The sequence below is a fragment of the Mastigoproctus giganteus genome, chromosome 5 (genome assembly GCF_048544385.1).
Source record: "Mastigoproctus giganteus isolate SK-2022 chromosome 5, ASM4854438v1, whole genome shotgun sequence".
Taxonomy (NCBI): Eukaryota; Metazoa; Arthropoda; class Arachnida; order Uropygi; family Thelyphonidae; genus Mastigoproctus; species Mastigoproctus giganteus.
In genome coordinates this window covers 22,622,676-22,641,104 of record NC_143579.1, presented here as the reverse complement: position 1 = coordinate 22,641,104, position 18,429 = coordinate 22,622,676, and the positions used below count along the sequence as shown (strand labels likewise).

The 18,429-nt window shown below is 38.5% G+C and overlaps 1 protein-coding gene across 1 annotated transcript in view; it reads right to left on the bottom strand.

Annotated features, from left to right (window-relative positions):
* LOC150085236 (protein amalgam-like) overlaps positions 1 to 18,029 on the bottom strand; it is a 163,500-nt gene extending 145,471 nt beyond the window's left edge. Inside the window, exon 1 of the mRNA XM_090373106.1 lies at positions 17,557 to 18,029. Coding sequence (XP_090229232.1) covers positions 17,557 to 17,698 — 142 coding nt within the window. The 5' untranslated portion in view covers positions 17,699 to 18,029. The remainder of the gene's footprint in view (positions 1 to 17,556) is intronic.
* Positions 18,030 to 18,429: the final 400 nt, after the last annotated feature.

Here is an 18,429-nt window from a genome sequence, read left to right as displayed (position 1 = left end):
CATTAGTTCAGGAAACACAAATTCTTTTTAATCAAGCTGATTAGAAATTTATCTTCCATTTTGAAAAGTCTGTGAAAAGCTCTCAAAACTGCTTTTGTTAAGTCGTTTAATGTTAATTTGAATGTTAATTTAAGAAAGTGCTACTTTGTTTTATTTTATTTCCGTTTAATGTTAATTTGAATATTAATTTAAGAAAGTGCTACTTTGTTTTATTTTATTTCCTTCGATAATGAACATGAACACAACTTACAGGAAGAAATGGCATAATTGACGTCACGTGACCAATAAATTTTAGCGCCCCCTACTTCCCTTTCTGGAAGGAGCTCCAAAACAATTATTCTTTCATAAATTTAAATATTATAAACGAACTACTGCTTAGAAAAAATATAAAGGTATATAGCAAATTAATATTTAATAAGCAAAGATATTAAAGATTTAGATAAAATATTGAAGAATATATACTCGAATTTCATTTTACAATCTTTTTTTATAAATATAATTAAAGTTGTTCTCTTTATATGAAGATTTATTTTTTTAAAAGGTTTTTGTACATTTATAAGTTTTAACCATTGTTTTTTAAATTTGGTTTTATCCAACATTTCGAAAGTCTGTAAAAATCTCTTCAAACTGTTTTTGTTAAGTCGTTAATGTTAATTTGAATATTAATTTAAGAATGTGCTGCTTTGTTTTATTTCCTTTGTATAATGAACTTGAACACATTCTGTACCGAAAGAAATGGCATAATGACGTCACGCGACCAATGAATTTGAGCGCTCCCTACTTCCTTTTCTGAAGGAGGTCCAAAACAATTATTCTTTCATAGGTTTAAATATTATAAACGAATGTTAATATTATAATATTAACATTTGTTTATAATATAAATATAATATAAATAATATTATAAATATAAATATTATATTAATATTATAAATGTTAAATATTATAAACAAGTGTTAAATATTAATTACTGTGTACTGTATAAAATATAAATAAGTAGCACGCGAAGTAATTGTATCTTGGGAAATGCTACTCATTTGGAAGTAGTTCAATACAGGAACAACTCACTAAAAAAATCAAATTCTGAGAGAATTAAAATTATAAGTAAAGAATTGATTTCGTAGGGCTATATTCTACATATTTTTCATATTCTATTAATTTATTAAATAACGTATCGATGTTAATTTTACTAGAATTAAACTGATATAGAATTTTAAGTAAGGTTGAGTCCAGATTTGTGTGAATTTTCCTAAAAAATCTCCGTAGCTTGGTTGTTTTCAAGGCAAATCCATGAAATAATAATACAGAGAAAGGACGTCGAACTGGGCTGTATCTCACTACGGGAATCGAAACTCAAATTTATGAACCCTAAAAGTTTCAAGAAAACATTTTTTACATCTTGGCTCAAGGTAATGAGTAATGCTATTTCTTTAAATTTTTCCATCAACTTATTTCTCTATGAATAAGCAATTCGATGCCGATATTTAATCTACTTTTTTTCCGCTTAAAATTAGCGATTAAAATAAAAGCGTGGTTGTGTTAAAACGGTACCCAAAAAAAATATTCCATTACTGGCTCATTCAACTAATTTTCTTGAAAGAAGCGATCAAAAAAAAAAAAAAAAAAAAAAAAAAAAAAAACAAGTTAAAAATTTTTAAAATGTGCTTAATCGTTAAAGGAAAAAGCTTAAACGACAAAATAATTTAGGCGAATCAGGGAAAAAAAAAATAACTTTAGATATGTGCTTCCATAAATGCTATTCTACCCAAAGACGTATTATTAGAAAAATCCAACATAAAATTCAATAAAATCGTGTACGCTGTAGCAAGTTATAAAACAAAGGAGTATTGATTTTTGGAAACTTTTGTGGAATACCAATGCAGTTCTGAAGTAAGGAAAAGAAAAAGAATTTTTAGTTCGTGCGCAGCGTTATATAGCTTTCGGTATGATGCTCTCTGTGGGCGATTTTCGTGCCTAGCTATCAGACATCAACATGTTCCACAAACAGCAGTTTGGTGGGGAGTTAGGGATTGCTACCGTGTCACGTGACATGGTACACGGTATTCGGACGTTCAGTTGGCATCTTCCTAAATCCGCGATAATGGAAGCCAAAGAGATTATCTACAGACCCTCTTGTTTGAAACCGATTGAAGACCATTTTGTTTGATGGAAATACAAGAGATGACCGTATCTTGGAACTTTTGACTTTGTCGTCAATGTAGCCTAAACAGAATGGAACAGAACTAAGTAAAATCGAATACAATATTACAGAAATAAATTAATTTATCAATGTTATCATACTTAGACTGAATTTCTTAATATGTCTATTATGTTATTGTCATGAGTACTCGGATCTCAGAAAGAAATTTTTATTTACTAATTCTAATCTTGCTCACTTTATTGAGGGCAATGAGGCTGATTTAATTAACCTAATTAATCTAATTTTCTAGGAAATTATTACATAGAAGATCTGTCCTAATTGAACTTGATTAAAAATTGGTAGAAGACTTATAGAGTGTTGACGTGAATTCTGTGTGACAGTTTAAGATGCTGATATAAGCTATGCAATTGTATGTGATTGATTATTTCAGTCTTTTCTGGATGATCCTTATATATATATATTGTTTCTTAAAGCTTGGCAGATTGAAAGGCTGGTAATCTGCCCAATTCATCTATAATCTAGATATTTTCTTTTTTCTCCCTTCAGAATGGATATTCTATTTATAGAGTAGGCAGGATGAGAGGTACCGTTCTGAAGTATTGGAGGGATGGTTACTCTATGTCACAGCATAGGCAATATAAGTTAAATGGTGGATTCTTGTGACTTTCTCAACTGAAGTTGTTGAATATGCTTCGTTTTTAATGGGTTAATGGCGAAGATTGCAGTATATGTTCTGATACCATGCTTTTATTGACACAATATTAGCTCCTTCCGCTGCACTAATTGAAGAGGATTATTATACATGCTGTGAGTCCTGCTGTCACTTTTTGCTCTTTATACCATGACTAATCTCTTATGCTATTGTATCAACCACTTTGAATGAATTTTCTGCACTTTTAGGACCTGTGAGGATTATTGAAGTTTTGTTCTGAATTATTTCCTTAAATTCATGCAGCCTTGACGCTGCACATGACTTTGCGGTTGTGATCATTGTGTTGCTTTTAGGGAAGATTATGTTATATAGACAACTTATGTAATTATTTGTGACCATACTGTTATTTGTGATTATTTTATGGCACGGGATGAAATAAATAAATAAATGCTGGCTCTTTCGGATTATTCACGTTTCGAATTATTGACGTTCGGATTTTCGACGCTCTACTGTATATAGAGTTGATGAGAATTAAGAAACCTAATCTAGTACAGTGGAAAACCTCTTATGCGGGAATTTTTTATCCGGGTTCCACTATAACTGCAATAAAAATAACACATCCGCGTTATAAACGACTAGAACATAAATTGCGCCTTTATATTTTATACTATCGTATATAATATATTATTATATATTATATTAAAAATATTATATTAATGTAACTGTCACTCTAAATATACAGTAATATAAAAGAAAATAAATTTTCTTATAATTTAAAACTTAGAACACTTAAAATTAATATTTATAAGTGCAGTATATGAAATATATCTGAAAATATCAGTTATGTTTCATACGCTGTTATTTCTTAGCCAAACTGCTCCAACATTTTGGTGCTTACATTCTAATTTTAATTCGATTGCAGATGTTATCCTACTAGTTCAACGTTTTGGCGCAGTGTACGTTTAATACATATGTTATGCATGTACACTGAAAAGAAAGAATTCATGGGTTTCTAGGCAACGCGGCGCATTCACCCCTCTCGCTAGTGGACGAACCCACCGCTTGGCAGGTATATGGTACACTGCAATCACGTACACGGTAATTCGATGTCAGTATGGATAAACGTCATGAGTTAATCGACTTTGAAAGAGAGATGATAGTCGGTGCCCGACGCATGGGTCCTTCTATCGCGGAGATGGTACAGAAATTGCACAATCCTCGTTCGACAATATCAAGAGTGCATCGGGAATACGCCATTTCCGGAATAACATCTTATCGTGGACAGCGTTGTGAACGGAGAAAAGTGGTGGATGAACGTGCAGTCGACGTCTGTCTCGCATTGTTTCAGCCAACCGGAGAACGACAGTGGCACAAATCACCGCCGACTTCAACGAGGGAGGAACCAGCACGTCTCCACTAAGATAATCCCACCAGAGTCCCATTGCTAACAGCACGACTGTACCCCTCAACTTGGCGAAAAAACATGGGCACTGGACCTTGGATGATTGGAGACGGGTTTCCTAGTCCGATGAGTCCTGTTTCCAGTTATTTCGAGCGGACGGGAGGGTGCCAATATGGCGGAAACCGCATGAAGCTATGCGCCCATTGTGTCAACAAGGAACTGTTCAGAAATGTGGATGGTCGGTAATGGTCTGGGAAGTGTACAATGAACACACGTTGGGACCCCTAGTACGTCTAGACTCATCTCTGAACGACCTAGGTTATCTGTCCATCCTTGCAGACCATCTGCTTCCATTCATGGTCATCATGCACCCATAGGGAAATGGACTCTTCCAGCATGACAATGCGCCTCTCCACAGAGTCGTGGTGACTAGATCTTGTTTCGAAAAGCATTCCGCAGATTTTACCATCACGGAATGACCTCCCCGTCCATCGGACATGAACCCTGTGGAACATCTTTGGGATTTTGCGGAACGGTCCATCCGAGCTTTGAATTCTTCATCCAGGAATGCGGCGTAATTATGGACAGCGGTGCAGCAAGCATGGATATAAATACTTGTGGAACGCTTTCGTGAACTAGTGGGCTCAATGCCTCGCCGTGTGACTGCCCTTATCAGGGCGAAAGGTAGGCCTACCCGTTAATAGGTAGGTATCCCATGATTTCTTTCCACTCAGTGTATAAAATAATGAGTAGTTCTAACCTGAATGGTTGCTGTGCTAATACTCCTCAGCCACAATATGGCGACTAAAGTTTTGGTAGGGAGAGTGCCACATGTCCCCGAGAAAGACGTTTCCATTCTCTCGAGTGGAGAGATAAGGTTACAGCTGTTAAATTTCATTAATTGCATTAATTAGGAAGCGCAAACGAAAATCGTGGGAAGACCTTGTTTTTACTTTTGGCAACTCTGATCCCTAGGGGGTAATCTTCAAGGTAACCACCAATAAGTTCCCCAGAGGTGAAGCGATTCCATCCATAAAGACACTTCTTGGAAATATAACCACGAGTTGGCATGCATCGATAAATAACATATTTGATGTAATATTCAAACAGCCAGCTGCACGATACACTCCGCAGAAAATACAACTGTGTGAAGACAACAAAAATTACACCACGCAACGTGTGGTGTAATTTTTGCCTCCATTCACAGCCGAAGAACTTAGTATCGCAGCATCAAAACTAAGAGACAGAAAATCACCGGGACTAGACTTGCTGGAACCGGAAATTGTGAAAAAGGTGGCGGAGAACAATCCAGAGCTTCTCCTTAATCTCTTTAACCATTGTCTCCAGCGTGGATGGTTCCCAACACACTGGAAAATGGCAAACATCAGGCTAATTTTGAAAAATTCCAGAAAACCTCATGACCAACCAGATTCCTATAGACCCATTGCTCTCCTGTCAGTAATAAGCAAGTTGTTTGAGCATCTTCTAAGACAAAGAATAGAAACATATTACAACAATGCCAACTTACCATCCCCAAATCAATATGGATTCAGAAAGGGTCGTTCCATTGTTGATGCACTGGAGAACATGATTGAAGGTGCAAAGAGCAAGGACAGAAAATATTTCTTAGCCATCTCAGTGGACTTTGCCGGGACGTTTGACGCACCCTGTGGTCAAGCGTCATCGGCAGACTCCGTACAGCAAATCTCCCTAGCAACCTGTACCAATGCATAAAAATATTATCTATCACAGCGGAGCATAACCGTCAGATACCGTATAGCAAAGTTACGCGCCAAATCTACAGAGAATGTCTTCAGGGCTCTGTCCTGGGGCCCATACTATGGAACATCGTACATGATGAGTTCCTGAACATAGACCTGCAGAATGTCCAATCTCAAGCATATGCAGACGACTTAGTCCTTAGTTCTTAGCCATCTCAGTGGACTTTGTCGGGACGTTTGACGCACTCTGTGGCCAAGAGTCATCGGCAGACTCCGCTTACCCTTGCGCTGATACTAGATCCCAACCGGAAGCCACAGCAAAGAGAGCACTCGGCACTTTACAGGAATGGGCCTGGCACAACCACCTGTAAATCTCACCAGTGAAGACAAATTCCATTCTGCTTAAAGGTTCTCTGAACGTAGCGAGGCCACCACAAATCAAAATCCAAGGGAGAACTATCCGGTTAACAACCGAGATGAGATATCTTGGAGAGATCTTGGATAGGAACATATCTTTCACACCACACTTGAAATATCTACATACCAAGATTCGATAATGTACTGCACTCGTGGCAAGAAACGCAAGCCGGGCCTGGGGATTGAAGCGACTCGCGCTCACCATCTTCTATAAGGCTATGTTCACCCCCGTAATCACTTATGCATCTGGTATCTGGTTTTCAAAGGCCACCACAGCAGTTAACAAGAGGAAGCTTGACTCGATTCAGCGTGTCATCCTGCTCACCATCACCCGGGCCTGCTGCCCAGTCAGCACACATGCCTTGCAAGTGTTGGCCGGCGTGCTACCTCTAGATCTAGAAATAATCAAATGTGGTTTGCTTAACATGCTTTCCAAAGGTAAAGCCATCTCCTGTCTGGATTTTACCACCGACTCCTCAAATAACATCAAGGCCGAGAAGAAGCGCCTCACTGCATACTTGCAGCAGGTCTGGCAGTCTATGTGGACACAATCTACAAAAGGGGAAGTCACCAGAAAATTCATTCCTACAATAGCAACAGAATACCCAAAATCTCCCACATGGTTCTCCCCTGGACTATACATCACTTTTTTGTTAACTGGCCATGGATCTATCAGAGGAAAGCTCACTGCACTCGCGATCGGCCAAAACCCACAATGCCTCTTCCCCCGAAAGTTGGGACCACCTGATGTACGAGTGCAAAATATATTCAGATTTGAGATGCCTCCTCCTGACTAGGATACATTACCTTCCTAAAAACCAAGAACATCACATCCTCGAAAGAGAAGACTATGTCGCCTTTACGCGCTACCCACAAGACTTATTCGCATGACGGAAGACCCTACCATGGATATAGTCACTATCAGGATCATCATCAAAACCAAGAGAAGACAACCACCTATATTTTGGGAATCAATGCAGAGGCCTACCAGCAAATGAGACTACACCACCAAATATGAGAAGATCCAGTATAGGACAACCACAGCTGCATTCCTGAATGAGAAGAGCAAGAAGATTGTGCCAAATGGCGATCACGCTTGTGCTCTCTTGCACGGCATCTTTTCTCCCACTCCCATCCCCTATTTTTGTCTGGTGGATGTATTCCATTGTACCTGGGGGATGCCTTCTTCTTCATCCCCCATATTTCTTCTACCTGTCCTCCCTTTTCTTGAATCTAAAGCCCACCCGCTCTAACTCTCTCTTTTTTAATTTTTTTATTGGTCTCTGTCAGGAAACCTAGCGACCCTGCAGAGACTAGCAAGAGAATAATGGGCAGCCTGGCTACCTCCTAGCGGTGTGTGCGGGCAACGTGGGGCTCTATCAGGGACCCCTGCGGCCAAATGCCAGGGCACCCAACAGAACCCAACACAATACTACGTATTCAACACAGAACACTTTTCTGGCATTTACAGTAGTTCTGTAAATGCCAGAAACAGTAGTTATGGCGCAGATGTGGGAAACCACAGGGGGCGCATGACCCTAATACCATGCGCACTATGCACACTATGTTAAATTTCATTGAATTGGACTATTGAGTGTTCATATATTGACCCAATAGTCGAAGTGAATGAAATTATCCTGCCAAATTGTTGTACAGTTTCTGTAAAGGCAGCTTTCCTTAACGTATATCAAGGTTATTATACATACAGTAGAATCCGCATAAGAAGTTTTTCAAAGGACTAGAGGTTTAGAACTTCTTACGAGGGATAACGCCTTAGAAGGGAAAGTGACCTAAGAGTATGAAATATTAACTGCACAAATAAAAATGAAACGATGCACAAACACAAGTTAAAGATCAGTTTTACGTACTATTTCGGAATTTATAAATATTTTACTCTGCCTATGGGAAACATTTTTAAACTGAGGATTTCTAATTGCTTAACATCCTGTTCATTAAAACCGATTAAGAAGTTGGAAGAATGTGCTCCTTTGGAGGTTCAACTTATCTTAAAAAGTCACAATCACAATAAGACAGAACAACAATCCACTAAGTAATTCGGAACTGTTCACAACCATCAGAACTTAACGCTTGTGGAACGTGGTCTATGAATCCAATTATGGATATCGAGGAAAATAATTGCAATGTCACTTCCATTATATCAAAATGTTTATACTAAAAAAGGTTTTAGCGCTGAACGCCCCTGAGTGTAGTACCACACAGTTGGTACTACACTCAGGGAAGTTAGTAGAATGTTAAGCAATTAAAAATCTTCAGTTTAAAAATGTTTCGCATAGGCAGAGTAAAATTTTTATAAACTCTTAAAGAGTACTTAAAAATTATCTTTAACTTATGTGTGTATCTTTTCATTTTTATTTGTGTAGTTAATATTTCATACCCTTAAGGCCATTTTAACCTTCTAAGAAGTTTTCCCCTCATAAGAAGTTCTAAACCTCCAGTCCCTTGGAAAACTTCTTATCCGGGTTCTACTGTATGTAACATTCATTTAAAAATTGCGCAGTATATACCCTTCAAGTTGTACGTAGTAGAACAATAAGTAGTTCTAACTTGAATGGTTGTTGTGCTAATACTCCTCAGCCACAATATGCCACCTAAAATTTTGGGAGGGAGCGTGCCACATGTCCCCAAAAAGACGTCTCTATTCTCTCGATTGGCGAGATCAGGTTACAGCTGTTAAATTTCATTGCATTCGAATATTGAATAGATTTATCTACATACTTCGGTGGTATCCGCCGAGAATAAGTAACTTTAGTCTTCTCCACTGGCGAAGCGTTAATTATTCGGGGTAATGCAATATCAGGGCAACTCTTTGTGAAGTTATATAGCCTTTTACCACCTTAGAAGAAGATGGATTCTATTACTAAAGATACTGTACATTTTACAATTATAGATTGTCTGTTAAATTTTGCTGTTAACACTAGTATCGAAACAATTTATCCTGAACTCGATTAACCCAGCAAATTATTTCAGCAAAGCTTTTGACTCAGTCCCACATGGGCGGTTGCTTTATAAGCTGGAACAGGTTGGAATCACTAGGAAAATCCTTAGATGGATAGAAGGATGGCTTCAGGGCAGGAGGCAGAGGGTTGTGATAAATGGCTATTCCTCAGATTGGGTTGATGTAAGAAGTGGGGTTCCCCAAGGATCAGTATTAGGACCACTGTTGTTTTTAATTTTCATAAACGACATTGATGAAGGGATAGAGGGCGTGATGTCTAAATTTGCAGATGATGTTAAAATTGGTAGAGTAGTTAATGATCACTGTCAAGCTGAGCTTCTTCAGAGAGACCTAGATAGACTTCAAGAATGGTCAGAAAAATGGCAGCTGTGCTTTAATCCAACAAAGTGTAAGGTATTACACCTGGGAAACAGTAATCCCAAAAAAACTTATTCACTTGGTGGAGTTCAACTAAACCCAGTACTGGAGGAAAGGGACTTGGGTGTTACGATACGGTCAGACATGAAATTCTCTGAGCATTGTAAACAGGTTGCAAGGAAGGCCCATGGTGTCCTATCGATGATCTATCGAACTTTTGCAAGTAGAGATAGGGACGTGATAATCCCATTATATAAGGCTTATGTTAGACCACACTTGGAATACTGTGTTCAAGTATGGAGACCGCACCTAAAGAAAGACATCGAGCTTCTTGAAAGGGTGCAAAGAAGGGTAACTCGACTGGTGAGATCGGCAAAAGGGCGTCCTTATGAAGAAAGACTTCGAATATGTGGGTTGCAGAGTTTGGAAACTAGACACCTTAGAGGAGATTTGATTGAGGTGTTTAAGGCTCTGAGAGGCATCAGTAAAATGAATGAGGACAAAATTTTCAAGATTATACATGATGCTAGAACTAGGGGACATAAATTCAAGTTACGGGGGGGGAAATGTTTAGATTGGACTGCAGGAAGTTTTATTTTAGCCAGTGAGTTATAAATTGCTGGAATAAGTTGCCTTCATGGGTGGTAGAGGCCGACAGTTTGGCGAAATTCAAAGGTCATCTGGATAGTACTTTCGGGTAAGGGAAGCGCATAGAATGATAGGTTTAATTTCCTTTTTATTTATATTTTATTTTATTTATTTATTAATTATTATTATTTAGTTATTTATTTTATTTATTTATTGTTTTTATCATCGTTTTGTTCGGATTTTTTTTTTTTTTTTTTTTTTTTTGTTTGGTGCAGCATAGGCTTTCTTGCACCATGCGGCCGTTTTTACTAATAACCCTTCATTACAGAGAATGTGGAAATTAATTAGGGAGAAGGAATGGCTTTTCTGGAGTTCATGTAATTGTTCTGTGGGAGGCCTATTGCAGCTAGGTTCTTAGGGAGGCTCTACATAAAGTAAAGTGCAGCCATTATCAACCCACTGCAAGATGGAAGCCTCCTCAACAATTCATGCTGAGGGAAATGGACCATAATCTGCCACGCTGGTCCAGTGCGGGTTGGCAGATCGACTGTATTCAGCAGTCAGGGGCTTGAACCCCAGTCTACTCAAAGAGCGTGTGCTACTGCACTCCCGCTCCTGACCACTTGGCTACGGAGGCTCTACATAGTTGGCATCATACCGGGATGTTCATTACTTGTTCCATATGCCACATATCTTTGACTTCCTGTCTTAGGTCTGAGCACTTCCTGATCTTTCCCTCGTTTGTTTTCTAGAGGTTCCTGGGGTTGGATACCGCTATGTCGATCAGGTAGGTACCATTTCCTTCTTGTCAATGAGGGCTAGGTCTGGTGCGTTGCGTATTGCACGAAATCGTCTCGTCCGTTATGATTGCATGGTCCCAATTAGTCTGTGATTACAGGTCTTTATTGTTGTTGTTATTGGGTTTTTATGACTATTAGCGACCAAGGCCTTATTGCTTCATATACTGTATACATTGCATGTGTTCTGTTTACTGGATGAAAAACCAGGTTTCCAGGAAAGAAAGAAAAAAATGTTATCCACGCCTCAGATCGACTAACTCAGCCAAGCATTGAAAAAGACCCATAAAAATTTCTCTCCTCATCGACGGGACTCGAACCCAGGTCTTTTCCGCCCAGTGTGGGGCAGACGGCGACCCATGAGGACAGAAGTCTCTACATAGTACGGCCCGAGGCTCGTAATTGTAATAAGGTAAACTTTCTATGATCAGCTGGTATTTTTGAGCTAGCTTCTGATGTATCATCTTGGCCACCTGGTCATGTCTGCAAGTGTACTGCGTCTGGGTGATCACACGCATCCTGCGATGATGTGCTGGATTGTTTCTGGGGCCACATGGCATTGTCGATATGTGTCATCTGTTACTCCGGGGTCTTTGCTAATGTACTTCCTATTGTTCCTGGAGTTGATTACCTGGTCTTGGATGGCGAGCATGAATCCTTTGATCTCGAGGTAGAGACTTTCCTTCCTGGCCGAAGCGTTGGAACTCATCGTATTTATGTAGTCTTCATGACGGTAATTGTATTGTCTGCCATGGAGTGTCTTCTTCGCCCATCTTTTTGTTTCTTCCGTCTGTGTGAGTGTGGTCCATTTGTTGAGGTTGAGTGTTGTGTGCCGTTTGTCTGTCTTTCTTATGGCTTGGTAGATTGTTGCGGTGTTTTCCTTGAAGTAATCCTGCAGGTTCTTAATGACCTTCTCCAAAGAGGTCAGTCATTCCCCTTTCTCCTCCTTACAGGCTATGGTCAGTCTATCGATGGCCGACTTCTGGTGGTGTTGGCGGCTCTAGGTCATCATTAGCCTCGTAGATCTCATAATCTTTTCCAGCTCGGTGTTGGTCCAATCTATAATCCCGAAATAGTAAGTTAATAGTGGTACTGCATAAGTTTATGGATGTGACCACGTTTCCGTCATTCAGTTTTGATTTTAGAAGGTTACTCAGTCTCTGATGATATTTCTCAGTGAGGCGGGCGTTGATCTCTTGTGTTCTAACTGGTGGGCCTGCATCGTCCCCATGTCTTTTCCTCTGTCATGGCTTCCATCTATTCACAGGTCTTCACCTGGTAGTTTCGTTCGACTGGATGCCCTTGATGCAATCCATGGGTGTTGCATTCGTTTAGGCCAAATTGCATCCTGATGTCAGTGCTGAACTCTTCAGTGATCCGGGGTAGCCGTTGAGTTGGTTCTCGGTTTCGACATAGAGTTTGATGTCATCTAGTTATTTCAAGAGAGAGAGAAAGAGAGGGTGTACAGGTTCTTTCTCCCTACTTTTAAGGTTTATCCTTACTTGCTGTTATTGAGCATAGTGGACAGTGGGTTGAGTGCTAGACAGAACTATAGTGGGCTCAAGGCATCATCCTTTAATATTTCTCTTCTGATGGGTGTTTGTCTGATCGTGATGTTCTCGACCTACATGATGGTCCTCCATTTTTCAATAGTTGCTTCTAGGAAGTGGCCCAGGGTAGGGTTGACTTCGTAGATCTTCAGTGTTTCTATCAACCAATTATGGGGAACGAAGTCGAAAGCCTCGTACAGGTTGCGGTGCTTCTTGTAGGGTTGTTACATAACTGCAGTGTCAATGGTCAATTGCTACTTGAATCCTCTGCTCTAATCCCTTCTTCTGTTTGGCCATGATGTTCTGGCCCTGAAAGTGGTCTGATATCTTCTTAGTTATGAACTGGTCATGATATTGTATACTGTTGGGAGACAGGTGATTGGTCTGTACTTTGCAGGGCTTATGGTGTCTTTGTCCTTAGCCTTCGCGTAAATGATTCCTTGAGTCAGAGACTCTGGGACTCTGATTCAGGCCGACAAACACATTTCTCCGCCATGTGTTTGTGTGTGAAACTGAATTTCTTGTATCATTAATCATAAATGCTATTTATGCCTGGGGTTTGCCAGTTATGGGACTTCCTGATCGACTGTTATACATCTTCCTCCCAAATCTCCGATTCTGTCATCTCTTGTACGTTCTTGGTTTTCTTCCTTTCTAGATCTGTCCAGGGGAGGAACGGCCGTTATGGCTAACTTCACTGCTCTATAGGTTTCCCCAGAATTCCTCGAATATCTTCTGTTGGGGGGGGGGGCAGGTTCCCGCCTTCCTTCTCCTCCTATCCGAGTTTTCTGTAGAAGGCTCTCTGGTTTTTATCAAATGTCCTGTTGTCTACTCGAATTCTCGTCATTTCCACCCGGTGTAAGGAGGACGGCGATCATACCACTTGTGCTACCCACGAGGGCTGTTTCGTTTCGTTTTATAAATGTTTATAAAACTATCCATCCATCAAATGCAACATAATTTAGACTCCTCTTCATTCTTTCTTCAAGATGACAGTCTTAAGATATAACTGGCAATAGTAATTCTTAAAGAAGTTTCCCCATTTGTTATAAGCTGGTTATTTATACCTCCTACGTATCTCAAACAATTTTTATTGAGCTTATTAGGGCAAATATTAATTATATTTCTATTCTTGGAGTTGCTCTTTGTTTGTAGAACGACACAGAGCCTAATCCTAAGTGGTGAAGAATGAAACAAAGCTTTTTATTACCAATAAGGTGGACAAAAAACGGTTTTGGGTTACTCAAACAACATTGTCAGAAGAGGGAACCTTTAATTAATTGCCATTGATCTGGTGCATTAAAGAGAGAATGTGGTCATAAGTTAATGTTGTCACTTTTGTAGGTGATGATTTCAAATTCTTAATAATACAAGACAAGGAAATTAGAAAAGATGCTAATGGAATTCTTATTCAATCAGTTTGAGTAGAAGACTTTTTTAAAATGATTAGGGAGTCTACTTAATATTGTCTGTGTTTGTGCGCGTGTAATATTGGCGCATTCTCAGTGACTACAATGAACACAATAAAATAATTGAATATAGAAAGCGAAATGTAATTAAATATGATGGGAGTTCAGCTGTATTTGAAACATCACTGTTAATCAAGGCTCGCTTTTACTTGCAAGAAATACTCAAAAAGCTGTTACAGCATCCTTTGATTAACGTCCAAGAAAGATTGTTTGACACGCAAACAGCATTTAGCAGAAGCACCACATCAACAGTGACACATTAATTTAATTTTCTCGCATGTCCCATCCTTACTAAGATTGAACGAGACACTCAGATCATCTTAGCAAAGTAGAGACACTTAAAGAAAGATGTAATGAAGCCTATCGGATAGATTTAATTCTAAAATTAAACTCATCGAGTAACGGTCCTTTTTTTTTTCGCAGGGCCCAAATATTATCTAAGTTTACCCAGCGCTTATTATCAGTTTATTAGTCATCCGTGCCATCTGCAGGGATGTATGAAAGTCATTGTGTGAGAAGTGGGGAAGAAAATTGATTTTATTTGAGAAAGAATTACATTCGAAAGTTATTTAGAGCTTCATTATGTCTGGTGAACAGTGAATAAAGTTATTAGACCACAGTGTTCCCAGAAAATTGTTTCTTGAGGATCAATTATCCAGAATTAATGTGCAATGAAAACCACGCTTTAACTATTTGAAATTTTAACCATATCGCGTTAAAAAGAACCCAAACATCATAGTAATAAGAGAGAAAAAATATTCCCCACCCATTTCCATGACGTTTATATGACAATGAAATGAAAAAGCTATTTTAATATAAAAGAAATAGCTGATGGGAACAAGAAACAGAACAGAAATGCGCTGTGCTATTAATATATGAGGAGTCATTCATATAATGGACCAAAAATCAAAAGTGTGGTATAGTGTAGGCTCATTCTACACCCTTCGTGGAAGCGCATTTAGTTGTCGTCACCTCTGACCTTGTAGCCGTGCTATCAATACTTTTGATTACACAGTGTATGTAAATTACACCCTAGAGTGAATAGAATGCATATAAGAATTAAAATGCATTTTTGTTGATGTTATTTATCAAATTCTCTCGAAATCTGACTCTGGCTACCTTTCTGGATTTTTGGTGAATCCTTCATGTGGTCTGTTTAAGACTTATACAGCCCTACACAAAATCTATCCAACTGCTCAGCCTAGAAACATAACCAAATTTACAGTAAAATATAAACCAACTGGAGTCAAAAATAAATAATAAGCTGCTTGACAGCCAAGGCAGATTTTACGTGCTATAGAGAAGGATGCAGACCATTCCAAACATCACAATGATTTTTTTAACAGTAAACCAAACAAAACATTTCTTATGAAAAACACTCCATTTCAAATTGCGCTGTTCATTTTATAAAAAGCATCTCACGCACCTTAAACATGACATTCCATTATTTTTCGATTGTAGTTGACAGATTTGTACGACTACCCTGCCTTCGGCTCGAAATATTTTAGTTTTAAATTATTCTTGCATGAAATTCCAGACTAGAAAAAAATATCAGTCCTATCTCCAGCTGTGATATGCACTTCATGAATAAATCTTCGTGATCAAATGTTCATAACCCAGTTCCCTACTCAAATATTCATCCATGACACAGTAGCTATAAACTGCGAATCGAAGTCTGTAGCGATATCAGATACACGCATGTTTTTCGAAACATTAGTACGGTTTTTGGAAATATAGTTTTGTGATCTGCGACAAGGGAATTTATATTTTGACAACTAGTGACTTTTTGATTTTTATCGACTCGCTCCAAAGTCTCTCTGATGGTTGGCATCATCGCTTTGCATACGACAAGATAAGTTAAGAAACTTCATCCCTAAGAAATTGTAATAATATTTCTTTTGGATGGATAAGTTAAACCGATGCAGCTGTTGTGTGAAATTCATTTTGAAAAACCAATCAAAGCAACTCGAAAAGACCACGTTGGTGCCCACCGAAACCAGAAGGATTGACCAATAGTATTATAGAATACAATATCGAAATCCCACTTATTACAAATGCTAAAACCTATACTCTGCCTCACACAAAGTATAAGGTCATTGTCTCATATCAACCGTCTATTTTTAGACTCTGCTATGCACAAAATAGTAAATAACTCGTTTTTCAAATCGTGTTAGATTTTTCTCAATAGATTAGCAAAAATAGAAAAATTAAAAGATAAAAGCGGGTCGTTGGGTCATTAATGTTTGAAAATCCTGATAAAACCTAATCTAACTACAACACTGCTTTTAAAAACATTAGTACATAACCAAAGGGTAAAATAGAATGTTAGGAATATAAAATGTATATTTGGAAAGTCCCAGATTCCTTTCCATAGAAATCGTAAGAAAAACTCAAGAAAAACAATTTAAAAGTAAACACAGTACAGAACTTTTATGTGTTTATAATTTATTAGGATGTCAGCGAGACCTCTACGTCCACTCTTACTCCCTCCCCCTGCAGGTTATACATCAAGATCCTTTGACTATAGGGAGGTCAAGACACCCTATAGTCGAGAACCACTCATATATGGAGATATTTTAACAACAGAAATAAAAGGAGTTGATATTAAATATTTATGATCCCACATGGGTGTTCGCATATAAGAACCGAATTATAATAAAGGAGAAGTCACCTTACCACTGATTAATTTTCTTAATTTTCTTACCTCGCCAGTCAATGTACGATTTTATGTTTCTAGATCAATTACGTGACTGAAAATTGGAACTATTTCAGAAGCGGCCATAATAATATAGAATATTCTCCATAAACACAAAAGTTATTAGCACACTACTTTAAATTTCTTATATCATCTTAATTAAAGTTTGAAGGATAAGATAACGCTGAAATAAATCCTAAAGAATCATAGGAAGGTTGTTATAAGAAACCGAGTATTCCTAATCGGCTATTAAATGAGTATTAAGCAATTATACTCCAACTATAATTGAATAAATATATTTAATGTTAAATCGAATTTAAAAAAGTTTAAAATCGACCAATTGTATTAAAGACAGACTGTTAAAGCTATATTCCTATTATAATTTTCTATATACAAAAATAAATTGATTTTAAACGTTTTATTGTATCTGTAATTCTCTATTGGCATTCGGGAGTTTGAAAAGTTAAAATACACATCAAGGGTCAACGATGCTTTTTTTAAAAATACTGAAAAAGGAAAGGTTGTTGTTTCTAACCTGCCTTAATTGGTGCCAAACAAAAGTAATTTATCTGAAATAAGAACTCCTTCCACGGAATAGCGATGGGGCTGCGAAATAGTTTTTTAAGTTATCCAAAAATGTCTCTGAACGAAGTAAAGCTGAATATTGAATTTAGTAATTGATCAGTCATCGACAGAAAATTTAAAATCATATATTTCTCGCTTTTAATAATTCAAAATCACTCTGTTATCTCACGAGGCTCAAAAGCACCTACCTTGTATGGTAGAACTCGCTACTTGAACGATATAAGCCAGCAATAGTAGCGCGTAGGAAATATGAAGTCTCCTTTTCCAACACTGTCCCAACAGAGCTAGTAACCCCTGCACTTCACTTCCGTCAACATTCATGTTCAACATCAGGCTTTCCTCTCATTGTTTCCTCAATGTCTTCATATCGCTTTAAACCTACAGCACCACTAGCAAAGCTTAAACACATTCGTAAAATCGATAGATAGTAGTCCAAAAAGTATTCCGGTCTGTTACAGCGAACGGGGGAAAACTCACTTGTCTCTCGATTCTTTACAGGAAAAAGTGAACAGGCACAGAGAAAGACGCAAGAAAGAAAGACAGAGAAGAAACGGGGGAAGGAAGAGAAAGACAGAGGGAGAGATAGACAGAGAGAGTTTAGCGTGGAAAGAAAGACTACTTCCGCGAGCTTGGAAAATAGCTCACCCTGCTGCCGACGTGCAGAACGCTATAACTGTCCTTGGGAGAAGGCCGTGAGCCTCCGATCAGACGTCAGATGCTAGTAGTCACGTGACTTCTCTGTGTGACGTTCTCGGCACATTCAGCGACACTGCCTGGGTATGTACGAACCGGGCGAATCGGTTTCTTCATGGGAAAAACGTAATTTGCAGCGAACTGTTGTCGACTAGCACGTGGCCTTTTTTTGGGGGGGTTGGGTGGGTGGATGGGGGATCGGTGATTGAAATAGCAAATAATGACGCATTCGGAAAGAAGTGTTGTGTTAAGGGAAGCAACGTTCAATTCAGGGGTGCCCAAGAGGGAAATTAGCCCCATTACCGATGTTTCATCCCTCAGCGAAGACCAAAAGGTAGATGCGAACGTCCCCTAAATATTTAAGAAAA